Source organism: Cololabis saira, chromosome 14, assembly GCF_033807715.1.
Source record: "Cololabis saira isolate AMF1-May2022 chromosome 14, fColSai1.1, whole genome shotgun sequence".
NCBI lineage: Eukaryota > Metazoa > Chordata > Actinopteri > Beloniformes > Belonidae > Cololabis > Cololabis saira.
The window spans coordinates 12,402,386-12,419,452 of NC_084600.1; the positions used below are offsets into that span (position 1 = coordinate 12,402,386).

General features: G+C 41.5%; 1 protein-coding gene across 5 annotated transcripts; it reads right to left on the bottom strand.

Annotated features, from left to right (window-relative positions):
• Positions 1–227: 227 nt before the first annotated feature.
• LOC133459604 (septin-5-like) lies at positions 228–15,304 on the bottom strand. 5 transcript variants are annotated; one of them, XM_061739723.1, is made up of 14 exons: positions 15,223–15,296; positions 14,848–14,870; positions 13,657–13,690; positions 11,145–11,513; positions 9,277–9,373; positions 6,000–6,086; positions 4,391–4,514; positions 2,907–3,041; positions 2,703–2,820; positions 1,369–1,470; positions 1,184–1,280; positions 915–1,077; positions 646–748; positions 228–555 (listed from the first exon to the last, which is right to left on the bottom strand). In XM_061739723.1, the coding sequence occupies exons 3-14, from the start codon at positions 13,681–13,683 to the stop codon at positions 484–486; spliced, it is 1,494 nt and encodes a 497-aa protein (XP_061595707.1). In that variant the 5' UTR covers positions 13,684–13,690; positions 14,848–14,870; positions 15,223–15,296; the 3' UTR covers positions 228–483. The 5 variants fall into 5 exon arrangements, 4 of the variants coding, with proteins under 4 accessions (XP_061595707.1, XP_061595708.1, XP_061595709.1 ...); XR_009784058.1 differs by lacking the exon at positions 13,657–13,690 and having other exon boundaries at positions 919–1,077; positions 15,223–15,304; XM_061739722.1 differs by lacking the exon at positions 13,657–13,690 and having other exon boundaries at positions 230–555; positions 15,223–15,304.
• Positions 15,305–17,067: the final 1,763 nt, after the last annotated feature.

The following is a 17,067-nucleotide window of genomic DNA, read 5'->3' on the forward strand; positions in this document are numbered from 1 at the left end:
CATTTCTTTCTTTCTTTCTTTCTGGCTAATTTCTTTCTTTCTTTCTTTCTTTCTTTCTTTCTGGCTAATTTCTTTCTTTCTTTCTTTCTTTCTGGCTCATTTCTTTCTTTCTTTCTTTCTGGCTCATTTCTTTCTTTCTTTTCTTTCTTTCTTTCAGGCTCATTTCTTTCTTTCTTTCTTTCTGGCTCATTTCCTTCCTTCCTTCCTTCACGTACGTTGTGCGTGGATTTAACGCAGAACCATAAATCAGCTTTACACAAAAACGTCATCAACGGGAATTTATCGTTTTTACCGCGATGTGACAAATTCTTACCGTGGGGAATTATTTTGACGGTATATCGTGAACGGTAAAATATCGCCCATTCCTAGGGTCCAGGTCAGAGTAAAGGGGGGGTTGGGGTGAGTCTGGGTCTATCTCCAGGTCCGGCTCATCTGTTTGGGGGGATTCAGGAAGGGGAAGGGGGGTGGGGGGTCATGGGAGAGTCAGCAGCTGCTTGTATTGCTGTGTTGCATCTGCTCCTGAATCCTCTCCAGCACCTCCTGCATCCTCCTCAGCTACAGACAGGAAGAAACAAAGCAGTTTTCTGATTACCTCTGTAACTGTGGGACTGGATAAATGAATGGGCCACAGAAGAAGATGCGCACCTCTTCATCTTTCTCAAAGATCTGCCTCTCCTTCTCAGTGTCAATAGCTGCCATCGGCAGAGGAAAAGCTACCTCGCTCTCCTCTCTGTACTTCTCGTGCAAGCTACATAGCACATCCACAAACAGATAACAGACAAGAACACAGGCCACGTGACTTCATCCAAAGTTATCACAGGGGGGGGGGATGGGTTATCTTCTTCTGTTTTTAAGAACATACACATTTTGAAAAGTCTAATCATTTGAAAGTTTTGCATTTTGTCTCCACCCACCTACGTTTTTTCTCCAGCACCATCCGGCGCGTCATGCTCTGGATGCACTGGGCCCTGTAGTTCTCATAGTGCGTCTCCCGCGTCACGTCCTTCAGATCCTGCATGTGTGTCCTCACCAACATGTTCCTGAGCAGCAGGAAGTCCGAGTGCTCCGGATTCTCCACTGTCAACACAATCAGGGAACTGAACCACAACAACACTGGAAAAAAAACAATTTGAGCCAACTGAGAAGAATCCAAATCTGTTAGGTGTGTGTTTGGGTGTAGTACCATCTACCACGCCCCACGGGTAGGACCGCCCCCTGAACTTGTGACCTTTGCTCTCCATCTGGACGTTACTTCCAATCACGGCAAAAGGGATGCTGTCCTGCAGGGAGAGACGTGAAAGTGTCAGCACTGATACGGCACAGACGACAGGTTTCATCCATGATTCATCTATAAATTAAAGGCCAAACCCTGAGGAGTTCTTCGTGGGCCTTGAAGTCTTCATCGTCATCGGACTCACACTCCGGAAACTGGTAGATGTTTATCCCTAACCGCCTGATGTCTTCTCTGATCTGGAACATATAAACACGTTGCAATTGAAATATTTGAGGTGAAGAGGCAAATAGTCAATCTTTTTAGGAAATATAAGTCATTTTTAATGAAATACAGGACTGTCTCAGAAAATTAGAATATTGTGATTTTCTGTAATGCAATTACAAAAACAAAAATGTCATACATTCTGGATTCATTACAAATCAACTGAAATATTGCAAGCCTTTTATTATTTTAATATTGCTGATCATGGCTTACAGCTTAAGAAAACTCAAATATCCTATCTCAAAAAATTTGAATATTCTGTGAATCTTAATCTTAAAGGGATTGTGACATGAAAAACACATTTTTCTTGATTTTTTGTGTTTTGTTGGGTGTCTTGACATCAATTACACCCAAAAAACAACAAACTTTTAACATTCAGTGTATTGTGTGCTTTCTGGGATTTTCCGCATAACTGTGCAAAAACGGCGCACCTGGTTTGGTGGCGGGCCGTGACGTCAGGGCCCGCTAGATCACCGCCCCCTCCACCCAGCTCCTGCCTCCGCTCCTCTCCAGTGCACCATAAAGGTTGATTTATGGTTCCGCGTTACACCGACGCAGAGCCTACGGCGTAGGGTTATGCGGCGACGCGCACCATACGCTGAACCCTACGGCGTAGGCTCTGCGTCGATTTAACGCGGAACCATAAATCAGGCTTAACACGGAGCTGTTTAGAGCCTCTTTTGTTCTAATCACCGGAGGAAAACTGCTAAGAAGACCCGCGGCCACTGACTGGACTTAAGATAAGGGGACAGTGCTGCTTGCATGCCTTTATTTTTATGATTGTTTGCTGTGGTTCGCCCTGCTGCTTTTCCGTGCATGCTTCGCCTGTCGCTCCCGGCTTAACTCTCCGACGCCGCTGTGAGCGTATGGCTGGAGGAGGAGGAGGTTTGGAGGAGGAGCGGAGCAATGATTGACAGGAAAGGGGGGAAAGGAAGCATTTTTCACGGCGCAAAAAAACACTGTAATAAAAAGCCAGGAATGGAGTACTAGAGTGAAGTTTTTCTTGTTACACTCTTTTAGACACATTTGAGGGATGTTGGCCAAGACTTTTAATAGTGTTAAAAGCATGTTAAAAATGATGTCACAATACCTTTAAAGAAAATAAAGAACTTTATCACAATATTCTAATTTTCTGAGACAGTCCTGTATGTCAGAAGTTAATGGATAACAACTCTGTCAAGGGGGATGATAGTTGGTGTTCATGTACCTTCATCTTCTTCCTGCAGAGCTCCTCGTGCGTCAAGCTGTCGGCTTTGGCCAGCAGAGGAATGATGTTGACCTTTTCATGCAAAGCCATCAGACACTCCACATCCAGAGGACGGAGACTGACACACAAACACCATGAAACACCTTGCATAAGTCGCAGCTGAGGGGTTTGCAACACTGGAGTCTCCATGTAGCATGAACGTACCCGTGACCGAATGGAGAGATGAAGTAGAGAAGGCAGTGGACTCTGTTGTCCTGGATGTTCTTTCTATTCAGCCCGCTCTCATCTTTGAAAAATTGTTCAAACTGCTGGTCTATGTAGTCCTCTATGTGCTTCCAGCTGTTTCAAACACACACACACACAACCTTCTCTGTGAGGAAACAATAAACCGGGTGGAAAGATTTTACAACAGTCTGTTCTTTGTGCTTGTGATGTCATGGTTGGAGTGAGCTGCAGGAGTCTGCAGCCTATCAGTGCCCCCAAAAGGACACTTTGTTATCATGGAGTCACCAGGATCTGAATCACCAGGAGCTGTGTGACTGCGGGCCTGTCCCAATACTCCCCCTACCCCTACTTTTCAGCCCTACCCCTAAATTTTGCGCGTTCCCGTGAGGGTAGTGGTGTCCCAATTCCTCTTTTCACCTAGGGGGAGTGGGGAAAAGGAGGGAGAGTGGTTATCAATCGGCCCTTCAGAGCGAGGGATTTCAGATGCACCCTACGGATCGAGGGCTAGAAAAATTTCCCAGAATGCTGTTCGTCGTCATTTGCGGACTGAATCCAAAAAAAAAACATGGCGGACATGTCTTATTTTTTTGTGAATAAAATCAATATTTTGAGTTAGTTTCTGCATAAAAATGCGTTTTGATTACATTTCTAGCTAGAAATATATATTTTACTTTCATAATGTTCACTCAGTGAATGTACATAATCACTTTTTTGCCCGTTTTGGCAACCTCGCCAGGATAAAGGCTGATTTATGGTTCCGCGTTACACCAACGCAGAGCCTACGGCATAGGTTACGCGGCGACGCGCGCCGTACGCCGTACGCCGTACCCTACGCCGTAGGCTCTGCGTCGATTTAACGCGGACCCATAAATCAGCTCCAGAGCCGGCAGGCTGACAGTAATCCCGAAATTTTCGGAGCAAATTTCTTAACAGGCGTAGCTACAACTGTTAGATTTCATCTATTAAACCAACATTTATCTTCCTAAATTATTTATTTCAGCCAGCGGTAATTCTCAACAGTTCTGCAGGTTTCTCCCCGGGACGACAGCGTCTGTACGTGAGCTGCTGCTGCTGCTGCTGCGCCCCGGACCGGCGGCTCTTCTCACTCCCGAAAACATCGGGTCAAATTTCTTAACAGGCGTTATTTGGATAAACTGAGCCCAGGTTGGGGATCTTAAGGTTACCTTTATGCCTGAAAAAATATTAAAACGTAATAAAGTGCCATATTAACAGCGCTACAGCTGAAATTAAAACAGCTTTTGGCTCTCAGCTTCCTGATTAGGAGTAGGGATGAAAACGAGGGGGAGTATTGGGACAGGCCCCTGGGAAGATTTCAAGTGCCCTAAAATCTGTCCCTTCTTTTTTAGGGGTAGTGAAGAAAAGAAGGGCGAGTGAAAGAAAGTAGGGTTAGTGAAGAAAAGTAGGGGGTGTATTGGGATTGGGCCGCATGTTGATGACATCACCTCTCAGTGTTGTTGACTGCATCTCCGAACCCCGGTGTGTCTATGATGGAGAGCATCAGTTTGACTCCTTTCTCCTCGATTCCCACGTTGTGTTTGAGGATGTCGATGGTCTGATTGATCCGCTCTGCAGGGACAAGCACGTGCGACGTAACTACACCGCTAACAAATGGAAGCTGTATTTGTGTTTCTTTTCTTTTTTAAAGCAGCACAATGTAACTTTCAGCTTTTGTTGATTTTGGCGGCTCCTTTGGACAAAAGCGGTAGTGCTTTACCAGAAAGAACACTACATTTCCCATGAGCACCAGCGCATACTGCCGGAAAGATCTTGTCCCGTCGCGTGTTTGTTTTGAGAGAAGACAGGACGGACTTTCAAAACTACTTTTCTGTTTCACCAAGTGAACAGACGGAACGCAAAAAAAAGATGTTAAACTGCTGGAAAGGAACTGGAACTGGATACCTTAAACAAGGGAGCCAGGGAGCGGTATATGGAGAAAATAATGATTATTAACGGGTTGGATCCATATGAAATCCCTACTAAAGATTTCCACTCCTTCCAGCTCCACTCTTTAGAAAGGATTTACTGCCGCAGTTCTGCAGAACCACCGTCTCCGGCTACCTTGTTTAGGAGTGTTTGGCAGCTGCTTTGGTAAATGTTTGACTCGCCATGTGTTTCAATAAATTAGTATAATAGTACCACATACACTACATGTTTTGTATCCCTCTTACTTCTCTTTTCTTTTTTTTTGACCGCTATATTATGCTGAAGAGGTTCCGAGGTGTGAGCAATATTTTTGTTTTCCTCGTGAGATTATTTTTTCCCTCTGCAGCTACAAATAGAGTTAATATCATTTCCTCAACAAACTAGTTTTATCTGAAGATTGGGGTTAATTGCACCGCAGAGAGCTGGCCAGCAACTGCGTTGAGCTGGAGAAGTGGGGAATAAAACCCGTGTGAATGATCCGAGCCCAGTCCGTGTGAGTGACTCTTTCACTCTTTTACTCTGTTATATCAGATACTTGACCTCCGTGGTTCTTCAGCAGTGAAAAGTTAAACCATTAGCGATCTTTTCCCCACGTCTGTTGTGTGGAGCTCCTGCAGCTACAACACAGCAACGGGTTACCATGGTTACAGAATAACGGAAAGTAATGATTACAAGTACCGGTAAGTACCGGGCATTTTTTTTTTTTGTCCGGGCATTTAGCTTGTTACTCTCCCGCTTTCTTTTTTTATCGCCTCCTCCGATAAAATTTCATTATTTTATTAGTTTTTTTTGCTGCTTCGGCCATGATACCAGCTTCTGCTGAGCTTTTTGCTCCACGCCCCGCCCATTTTCGTCTCCACTACGAATCGGGAAGGAGGGGGAAGTGACGTATGCCGTAAAGCAGTCAAAGCCGTAAAAATGTGTAGTTTTTTAGTGTGGCAGGGTTCCTACCATGCTCCTCAAAGTTACATAGTGCCAGTGAAGGTGATACAGACCCCTCAGACCACGACAGAGGTTCATTAAACCTGTTGGAAGTTGATGTACCATCACAATGACTCTTGAAATATGATATTAAGGTGGAAAAGTTACATAGTGCTGCTTTAAAGCCATTTCCTACAGAAATCTCACCTTCAGCATTTGGAACTTTCCTGTCCTTGTAGAGGTTGGTGAGGAACAGAGTGTTGATGAGTGTGGATTTGCCGAGGCCAGTCTCCCCTACAGACGACAAGGGTAAGAAATCAAAATCATCCCTGATAGCGTTTATGATGTTTTCTACATGCAGACAGTGCAGACGCCCAGGGACCAGTGTGGGGGGGTGTAGCTTCAAGCTGCACCGTCTCAGTATCGTCATCCACTTAAAGTACTTTTCTCAAGCTCTTCAAAAAGCAAACACAACTGAACCAAATGTTTGGTTTAGTTTGTTTCCCTTTTCTGAGAAACTTAAGAGGATGACATGCAGTATTTGAGGAGAAACAAACAACCTGCCTTCATGTGAACTTACAGAAGGGTATTTCATTTACTTGAATAACAGAAATAGAATGTTCTGTTGTTCTGAATTTATGGCATCATTTCCTTTTAAAAATAGTTTGGCTCAGTTTTTCTGAATAAACAGGATCATTTCTGATAAAAAGAAGAACAATAATCTTTACGTAGTTGAACTTAAACGATCCTCTCTGGAATAAGAAGATAATTAATACCAAAACTGCTAACAGTGCCATTCTTCCTGGAACTGCCATGAGGTCAATTTGACCTCCCACCTTTATAACTGCAAATTAGACCTGTTACATGAATATTTGGTCTTCTTTTTCCTTTCAAAACAGCACGTGAAAAGTGATGAAATAATATGTCTGAATTTTGTGACTTTTTCCAAATTAGGCCTTCTTTGATTTCAGCAAAATTGAAGAAAGCCTAAATAAAAATAAGAGAGACTTCATCAAGCCCGTCACTCCCCTGTGTCCTAAGCTCTGGGCTTGTGGGCAGCCATGATGTTCATCCGTCCCGGATGTGGATAGTCATTGACCCTTTACTTGATCTTCACGTCGCTCACAAGCCAGAACTTTTGGAGAATGGGAGGCAAATTGAATTTGTCTGGTTTACCAGGCGTGTACCAGATAAACCAGCAATACGCTTTTGGAGGGGAACAGCTGCTCATCCACGGCTATGACTGACTGACTGAACAGTCAGTGGTGGAAAACCATCAGATTCTGATGTCATGACAGTGACTGGGAATTTAATTTAGTTTATGTGTTTATTTGCCTCTTGGTTGCTTTGTTGCAATTGTTATATTCATTCAGAATAAAAGAGCAAAAAAAAAAACGATTCCAAACAGTGGTTTGCTTCATTAGTTTAATTAAATTATATTAGATTAAATTATATTATTTTCAATTTTACACATACAACTAGTCCGGGGGAATAAAGTGCAGTCTAACAGCAGCAGATACAGTGGGTGTGACCAGATATAGAGGCTACAGCTGCATCTACATTATAAGCTCAGTTTTGTGGAATTTTTTGATGCTTTTGTCCAGATTAGTATTTAAAGTTTGATATATACAGGTAGGGCCGCCGCAAGGGGTGTGCGAACCGTGCGACCGCACGGGGCCTCGCGCCCCGAGGGGCCTCGCGCTATGGGCCGTTTTTGAAAAAAAAAAAAAAAAAAATTAAATTTTTTTTTTCTTCGTTTTTTCTCTTATAAATATCAACAGTCACGTTTCATTACAAACCTAAATGTGTACTAGTCTGTGCATATCCATAAATATATGTGCAATGATGCGCGTGTCTGTTGTTCAATACAACTGATCAGACCAAGCGCAGACACAAGCTGCTCTGATCCAGACGGGTGGAGTTGGAACAAACTGTCACACAATGTCGAGAGAACGAGACAGATTCAGGAAATTTCCTGCAGGGAATGAAAAAAGAAAAAAACTAAAGATAATGGAAGAGTTTAATGCCTCTCTGAAAGGCTTGTTTGATAAATTTGTTAGAAAAATCACCAATCCGACCGGGTCTCAATCAGCCGTGGGTTGGGTTTTTGGGTTTTTGGAAAAAACCCAAAAATTTTGCGCGCGCTCACGCACGAGGGCCCCCCCCCGGCCATTTCGTACAGGGCCTCGCAAATCTCCCAGACGGCTCTGTATACAGGACTGTCTCAGAAAATTAGAATATTGTGATAAAGTTCTTTATTTCCTGTAATGCAATTAAAAAAACAAAAATGTCATACATTCTGGATTCATTACAAATCAACTGAAATATTGCAAGCCTTTTATTATTTTAATATTGCTGATCATGCTTTACAGTTTAAGATTAAGATTCCGAGAATATTCAAATTTTTTGAGATAGGATATTTGAGTTTTCTTAAGCTGTAAGCCATGATCAGCAATATTAAAATAATAAAAGGCTTGCAATATTTCAGTTGATTTGTAATGAATCCAGAATGTATGACATTTTTGTTTTTGTAATTGCATTACAGAAAATCATTATATTCTAATTTTCTGAGACAGTCCTGTACATTATGTGATTGGTTTACCACAATATAGGGCATTGTGCACTGGTATACTATGATATTTATAGTTCTGGAGGAACATCCCAGACTAACGGTTTGTGGGCTGGGTGGGAGGAGTCCTCGCTAATGCTTTGAGCTCGATAGAGATTGTGTTTCCTCTTTATGTCCGCAAAGGCCGGAAGCACACTCGTGAGTTTGTTGACAATAAAAAAAAAGGAAAAAAAAGGTTTGCATCTCCTATAAGAGCAGCCTAGCCTCTCTGGGGTTACGTTCCACATTACAGTTCTCTGCCCCAGTGTTGCCTCGTCGAGTCCCGCTCTTGTGTCCTCAGCAGAGGTGTCAAAAGTATTCACATTCATTACTCAGGTAGAAGTATAGATACTAGAGTTTAAAAATACTCCTGTAGAAGTTGAAGTATCAACTCAAGTTTTTTACTCAAGTAAAAGTATAAAAGTACTGGTTTCAAAACTACTTAAAGTATAAAAGTAAAAGTAATGTAAGGGGGAAAAAAGCCATTAAGGACAAAAGCCATTGAAAATGAATGCATCTTAGTATAATGCAAATATATTAAAGAACCATATATGTGTACTATTGAGCATTAACATGTGTTTCAGAGAGCAGCAGATATGATGACTAGTTGCCTATAAGTATTGTAATGGTGCAAAAAGTCAAACTTCAGAGGCATGTTATCATTTATCCTAACCTTTATTGGAATGTACATCCAAGTTTAGTTGCAGGAATCTGAGGGAACGGATGTAAGAACAAAACTGGACAAGAACATCTGAAACAACCACAACCAAATTCACTCTATCTGGATGGAGCAATTTAGGGGGTGGAGGGGTGGATGGGTGGAGGGGTGGAGGGGTGGAGGGGTGGATGGGTGGAGGGGTGGATGGGTGGACTTACCTGCCACCATAAGTGTAAATGTGAAGCCTTTCTTCACTGTCTTTCTGTGAACCTGGTTGGGCAGTGTTGCAAAGCCCACATACTCCTTATCCTGGTCCTGGAGACGGAGTAGACAAACATCATACGTATATTTCCACTGTGCTGTGACAGTTACACATGAAGAACTTGAAATTTCAGAACAAGTAAATCTGTATCTCCCGTGCTGATCAATAACTGTCACTCAACACTCTTACTGTGCAAACAAAACACTATTAACAGTTCAAGTGGCTTGACATGGAACCAGAATAATTCATCGTGATCAACATCTCGTGTCTGTCACAGCAGCATCCTGGGCCGTGAGGGCGTGTTTCCTCTGAAACCGAGGTGTAACAACCCATACACCGACTGGGCAGAAAATAACCAACATGCATCTTCTGATGAACATGCAGCAAGCAGTGTGGTTAACACCCGCTGACTCATGGACACTAAACCTCTAACCTTCGTGCCTCGTGTAGATATGCAGCTGCCATGGCTAATGTAGAGGTTGATGTTTTACCTCAGGAGTAAACACAGTCAACATGATGCAAGCAGAAAAGAAGCAGCTACAAATGTTGGCACCATGCTTGTGGCATGGCTCATCCTGGTAGATCAGACCCACATCTAGAACGATGGCGCTCAAACCTTTCCTTTGCAAGGTAGATGTATTTGCTGTTTTGCAACAGGCTACGTCAAAAGTTTAAGTTATCACTTAGTTCTGCCAGAGGTTTCTTCCTGCTAAAGGCAGGTTTTTTCCACAGTCACCTGGTGCATGCTCAGGAGGGGGATTGTATCAAAAAAATTGATGCAATTTGTCGGTTTCCTTGGCGAAGCTTGTCTTGTTGACTTTGTTATTTGGACTACTTTGGAGCGAGTTGAACTGTGTTGTTGTAATGAAGCTGACATGAAATGAATTGAATTAGCTCCGCTTGTAGCAAAATGAGACTTGACGAAAACATTAGCTGCTGTTGTCTCTCGATTGATCGGCCTGAGGGAGAACCAAGTGAAAGAAATGTGACTTTTGCAGAGGAAATTGAGAGAAACGTTGGCCACGAAGCTCTTCCGTCCCAGTCTCTTAGGGATCGTGGGGGATGAGGCCCATCTCATTTACAAATGATGAGAGGTATCTGCTAAACCTTCCTCAACAATAAATAAGTTATTCCAGAAGGAATCTGAGTGTGAACATGTGTCTAACGTGAGCTGCAGCTGCTGTGTTACAACAGTTCCTGATGTGAAAGATACTGGTGGAGTGTTTTAGCACGCCAGTTATTGTCAAATTCTGCTGTCTCTCTCGCTCCATCAAACTTCAGCACAACTCACTTTCCTTCTGACTCGTTTTCATCAGTCTGAATATGTGACCGTGACCGTTGCTCTGATTGGTCGTAGCGCTAAACAACTGCATGCAGCGAAGGCAGTTTGATATGCAACTGGATCAGGATGCCCAAGGTTCATTTTCAAACCATACGTCTTTTCTAGATGTGGGTCTGATCTATTGGGCTAAAAAAATTGAGATTTTCAGGTTTAATTTGAGAGGTTTTTTTCAGTAGTTACAGTAATTTTAAGCAAGGCTCCTCCATGTTCAGAGACTCAAACATATTTGGAAAAATGATTTGAAGTTAAGTGAAGTGGTTAGAAGTTAACTGTCAGGCTCCTTTCCTTGTTACTTCAAAACAAAAGAAGCAAAAGAAGAGAAATGATCAGGTGCTGAGCGGAGATCTTAATTGTTACCATTAAAGTTTCTACTTTAATAGTAAGAGAGATAATGTTAAAGTTTAGCTTTACACACATGTAAATGTACACAAATGTATGAAAAATTTGTAGAGCCAACTTTATTAAGAGGACCAAAAACCAACCTCTGGAGAGTCGTAGGGGTCAAAGCGTCCCCAGGGGCTGCGCGGCCGTGAGGCTGGGCTGAGGGGAGAGTCCCAAGACACTTGAGAAACCAGTGGATTCCTCAGCGACAGAGGCTGGGAGTCGGGTCTGGGGCGGGCTGGTCTGGGAGGGACCGTTGGAGAGCCAATCGGGGGGCTGGTGATGGGGCGGAAGGGAGGGGGAGTTCCTGCAAAGCTGGGAAGTCTTCCATTGGATGTTGTCAGAGCATCCTCAGCCTTTTGATGGTCGGACATTTGAAGCTGTTGGGGAGAGTGAGAGACGGGCGGCAGATCTCTCATAGCGTAAGGAGACTTTAGGTCATCCTGGTCCTCGATGGACAGACTGGATTGCTATGACAGAAGTAAGGAGGTTAAGTACAGTGTTTCACAGACTTGACGTGCTCACTCAAAAAGACCAAAAGTGTGTCACCGGGTACCAGTCCAAAAAACATGTCAAAAAATCCAAATCCGACACCACTCACTGTAAGTACAAAACTTTTAATGCATAGTTAAATCACTGCAAAGCAGCAGAGAATCGGACGCGTTTCAGCTTACAGCCGTCCTCAGCGATGAATGAATAAGTGGGTGTCTCCCATTTAACAGAAGCCAGCTGACTCTGATCGACTCTAAACCAATCAGAATAAACACCATACATCAATCATGGAATAAGAAGTACAATGAAAATATTTAAATACAATAGAGAAAATAGAAAATATGAGTACATCATAGAAAAATAGTAAATTGATACAAATAGAAAAAGGACGTGTACAGACGTGGTATGGACCATTTTCACAGTCACATATCTACTCCACTACTCTACTACGCCACTATGGATCTATGCATATTATCTTGTATTTTTTATTTTTGATTCTTGGGTTTGTGACATGTTTTTTGTGAAGTGGCCGACTTAAATATTCTTCTATTTGTATCAATTTACTATTTTTCTATGATGTACTCATATTTTCTATTTTCTCTATTGTATTTAAATATTTTCATTGTACTTCTTATTCCATGATTGATGTATGGTGTTTATTCTGATTGGTTTAGAGTCGATCAGAGTCAGCTGGCTTCTGTTAAATGGGAGACACCCACTTATTCATTCATCGCTGAGGACGGCTGTAAGCTGAAAAGCGTCCGATTCTCTGCTGCTGTGCAGTGATTTAACTATGCCTTAAAAGTTTTGTACTTACAGTGAGTGCTGTCGGATTTGGATTTTTTGACATGTTTTTTGGACTGGCACCCGGTGACACACTTTTGGTCTTTTTGAGTACAGTGTTTCACAGATGAACAAAAGTCTCCAAAACATGTCTCACTTCTACTCGGTACTAAACAGGAAGTCTTTCTGTGTACTGATCCGCCTGGAAAATGAAGCCACTTCAATTGCATTTTTGAAATGTCAAGAACTAAGAAGCTAAAAGCATTAAAAAGCAATGTTTTACTTTTTCCTATTACATTTATCTTTATCAAGTGATGATAATTCTAATAAACAAGGACTGACAGGAGTCATGTCTTGTCATGTAGCCTGAGGTGCTCTTATAATTTCACGTTTATAGTCAGGTGAACCCAAGACAAAGGCTGATCAGCAAACAAAGTCAAGCCTGCAAAACAAAGGTAGGATTCTATTTTTCAAACTTGCTCTCCTGATCAGCCAGGACTCCGATCAATAAAACATCACCTCCAAATGTAAAAAGCGTGGGTCAATATGGGAAATCATGGGGAAAAACACTTAATTTGTTTCCAGACAGTATGTACCCAAGATATTTCATATTTTTGGTGTTATCTGTCAATATCTACCCATTTTTACATTTAAAAAAAATGGAACAGTAAAGCTTTTACCACTTAATTTGTTGCTATTCCTTCCTAAAACATGTACATGATGTTCCAGCACTGAGGGTACCAAGCAATGACGTCAAAAGCCTCTTATGTTGCTTGGAAATCTCAAAACACTTCTCTAAATGAATGCTGCCGTCACAGAAGCTTAAACTACCTTCGTCAAGGTCCCTGGTGCAACATTACACTGGCAGAGCATGGATATTAGACCGGTTGCTGACAAAGCATGGTCCAACCCAGATGTCTCTCAGCCAAGTAGAGTTTTAAATAGCAAATGTGAGTGTAACTAACGCCAGTCCCGTGACCATTTTGTCATATTGCCAATCCTTAATGGTTCATGATGCAATGCTGTCTGAGCGGTTGGATATCAGAGAGCTTTCTGAGATCTCACCCGTGACACATGACATTTCTTCCAGGTTCCTTAAACTGGTTTACGATACTGAGTGTTGTAGACATAAATATGTGAATCCTTTACAACCTGTCTTTAAAGTACATTAGTTTTAAAGCGCATTTCCTTGTGCATGTGTTAATAAAGTGGAGCTAACCTGTCTGCCGTTGCTCCTCAAAGGCTCGGCCTTTCTTGTATACTGCTTTTGTAATAACCTGTTTACTATAATGTCTTTGTTTTTGTTTTGCATTAATCTTCCTCCTGGCACTCAATTACCTCTGTAACAACTTTGTCAGAATTCATTGCAGGTCTGAAATGCAAAAACAGATGTATATTACAACATGAACATAAGTTGATATTAAAAATAGACTTATTTAATGTTTTAGGTTCACATTGACTACAAAGTAATAAAAGTAAATGTAAGAAATGTTTTATTGATTGTATCTAATATTTTTTTCTTTTAGGTTGACTATTTTTACACCAGTCCAGGGACAGAGGATGCAAAATAGCCTTTTTGGCTAATTCCGACACATTTTACATTTGTTTAAATGTGTTATTAATGCGCATTGTCCCTGTTATCTAAACCTTTAAATAAATAAATAAATAAGAAATATTTATTTATTTATCTTTATTATCCATATTGTCCCACCTTTTCCTGTTTCGAGGTTTTATCCAGTGTAAGTCCACCTAACAGACTGACAGATCATCAGACGAGAAAACATTAAAAAAAATACCGGTGTACATGCAAGTCAATGTGTGTGTGAAAACACATTTAGAGTGAAAATTAGGTCTATTTTCTGCTTGAGTTTTTTTAGTGCACCCTTTTCTTCGCTGATTAGATCTGCTCTCTGATCTCATTATAACACTACAAAGGCCCCGTCCATCTGTCCAGGGAAGAAAAAAGAAAAGCGATGCCCTGCAGGTGGAAGCTAGTGGGTCAGAAGTGAAAACCTAAGGCAAGGCTGTATTTTCATGGGTGAAAAGATTTTAAAAAATGATTCAGATGAAAATGCATCTGAACAACATCATTTTTTGGTGTGTTTTCCAATTTCCAAACTGTAACTTCAGATCTGATAAGTTCTCCTCAGTGAGGAAGCTGAACGTCCGGCTGCAGACGAACAAACTATGTTGTGAACAGAAAGCATCAGTGTATCTTCCTGCTTCATCAGGGGTCACGTGACCTGCCTCACCTGTCTGCTCTCATTACCCAGAAGGCTTGGGAGCAGCTTAGCCCGGGGTCTAATTAAGCCTTATTTATGGTTCCGCGTTGAATCGACGGCGTCGCCTACGGCGTAAGGTACGCAGCGACGCGCACCGTAGGCTGCGTAGGTTCTGCGTCTGTGTAACGCGGAACCATAAATCAGCCTTAATGCTCTAAGAGGGTGGGGGTGCGGATTTAACTCTTAAGAAACAAACACATGCTATAACAAACAACATTTAGAGACTTATGTTACAAACTTGTCCTACCTGCTTCTCTGACAGCATTGCAGCTTTTAAATTGAATCCCAAAAGAACAAATGTTAAACCAGGCTTGTGCGCATAAGGGAACAGACACATGTTGCTATGGCAACATAAAGAAGCGGTCATTATAATAAAACACAAAACGCTTTAGGAGACTCGTTTGAAAAGAAGAAGCAAAACGTGAGAATGTGAAGGACCAGAAATACTTAAAAAAAAAAAAAAAAAAAAAAGGGGTTTAAATGTAAATAACTTCCTCTGGGAATATTAAAAGCTAGCAGGTGGAGTGATTTCTATTTTCTGAAATAAGCCTCTGATTTTAAACAACCAGTATCAAACATGTAGTAAAAATGTGTAAATGTGGTGTCAGTGTTATAAACTTACCTTTTTTACCGCTGCGGAATCTGACTGGAGACGACATGTGCTCCATGTCCTGCAGGTTTTTACTGTCCCCAGATCAGACACATCATGCACCGTGTGCGCATGCGCGCGCGTCTGGGTCAATGTATTAATTAGACCTCTGAATGTCCAACCGCTTCATATTAGTCTAACAAACATTCACGGATCTGGGTTATTTTACATACGTTTACAAAATTGTTGATTGTAATCAAGAGCACTACACTAAAAACCTGTTTATTGTATTAAGTACTGGGTTTTATGTGTTTTAACCGAAAAGTCATGACATTCTGGGGACAAAGTGCAAAAATTCTTGTGTTCATCGTGTAACTTATGACACATCCGAGAACGTCTGCACGATGATATTTTCAATATGGTATCACAATAAAACAGGCTCGCGAGCAGATTTGGTTATTCTCCCAGCCCAAAAAAAAGAGAATAAAAAGAAAAAGACCAAAATGGGACCAGGCCAAGAGGTGTGGAACCTACTTCTTGTAGTAATGACTCTACCAGCACCAGAGTTTGGACCGGCCCACCGCTGGAGGGCATTTGCATCGTTTTGGGTAGATCAGTTGTGCACATTGACCAGCTCATTATTTGCTGCAGCTTCTGCTTTCTCTCTGTGCTTCCTGTGATGTTATCTGCCAGAGTTGAGGGGGAACGTCCCTGGTGCTGCAATCACACTTGGAATGACCAATCATAAGCTGCTAGGTAACTTCACTGGTCTCTGGCTTTTGACATGAATGTTGCATCATGTGTGGAAGACGGTGCCAGGTCTGACATAACTCTCATGAGGCGAGACACATTCAGTGACTTGAACTGCAAAAGTGAAAAAATTTAAATGTCCATATAAGTGGTAAACAAGCACAACATTTTATGACTTAAAAAAATGAATTTGTGAGATAAAGTGGGACCTAACGTTAGGTGTCATCAGCTGTTGGACCAGAACACGTACATTGATTCAGTGGCGTCAATTCAGTGGAAGCTAAGGTATGGCAAGGTTACGAGTCACAGAACTTAACTAGAGTATCAATCAACACGTCCAGCAAATACTCATCACAGAAGTCTGCTATGTAGTTTATCTGTGTGGTCAAGAAAATTGGAACTTTTTCAAATGCAGTCTCGCTCACTGCAAAAACTCAAAATCTTACCAGGAATATTTGTCTTATTTCTAGTTAAAATGTCTCATTTTTAGTCAAAAATTCTCATTACACTTAAAACAAGAGTCATTACCAGAAAAATAACTTGTTATTTGACCATTTTCACCAGTTTCAAGTACATTTTCACTTGAAATAAGTAGAAAAATCTGCCAGTGGGACAAGATTTATCTTCTCATTACAAGCAAAACAATCTTGTTCCACTGGCAGATTTTTCCACTTATTTTAAGTGAAAATCTACTTGAGACGGGTGAAAATGGTTGTTTTTGAGTCTTGTCTTAAATGTAATGAGATTTTTTTTACTAAATATTAACCATTTTAACTAGAAATAAGACAAATATTCTTTTTAAGATTTTGACTTTTTGCAGTGTATAATAACTAGTGAAATCGATCATGTTGTTCTGATTTGCATTTGTAGTTATTCTATATGTATAAAGTAATAGAATAATCAATACAAATAGACACAGAGTAATTCCATAAATGTATTTAAAAAACAAACATTTACATTTTCCCGTGAAGCCAATGTGTGGCGACTGCCATACCTTGCCATACCCAATTGACACCCCTGCATTGATTCTCCAAGTCCTCCCGTATTGTCTCTAGATTACAAGCCATTCTCCCTCCACACGGATGACTGCACCTTCCCTGACCCGTCTGTGAAGCTACACAACAAAAC

Bases quoted from the DNA above. Each gene is read 5' to 3' on its own strand.
- LOC133459604 (XM_061739722.1), bottom strand. From the start codon at position 15,268: ATGGAGCACATGTCGTCTCCAGTCAGATTCCGCAGCGGTAAAAAAG. The intron at 2,821-2,906 runs GTACGTTCATGC...TTTGTGTGTCAG, and splicing joins ATCTCTCCATTCGGTCACGG to TCTCCGTCCTCTGGATGTGG. The intron at 1,281-1,368 runs GTTTGGCCTTTA...CTCTCCCTGCAG, and splicing joins CCCACGAAGAACTCCTCAGG to GACAGCATCCCTTTTGCCGT.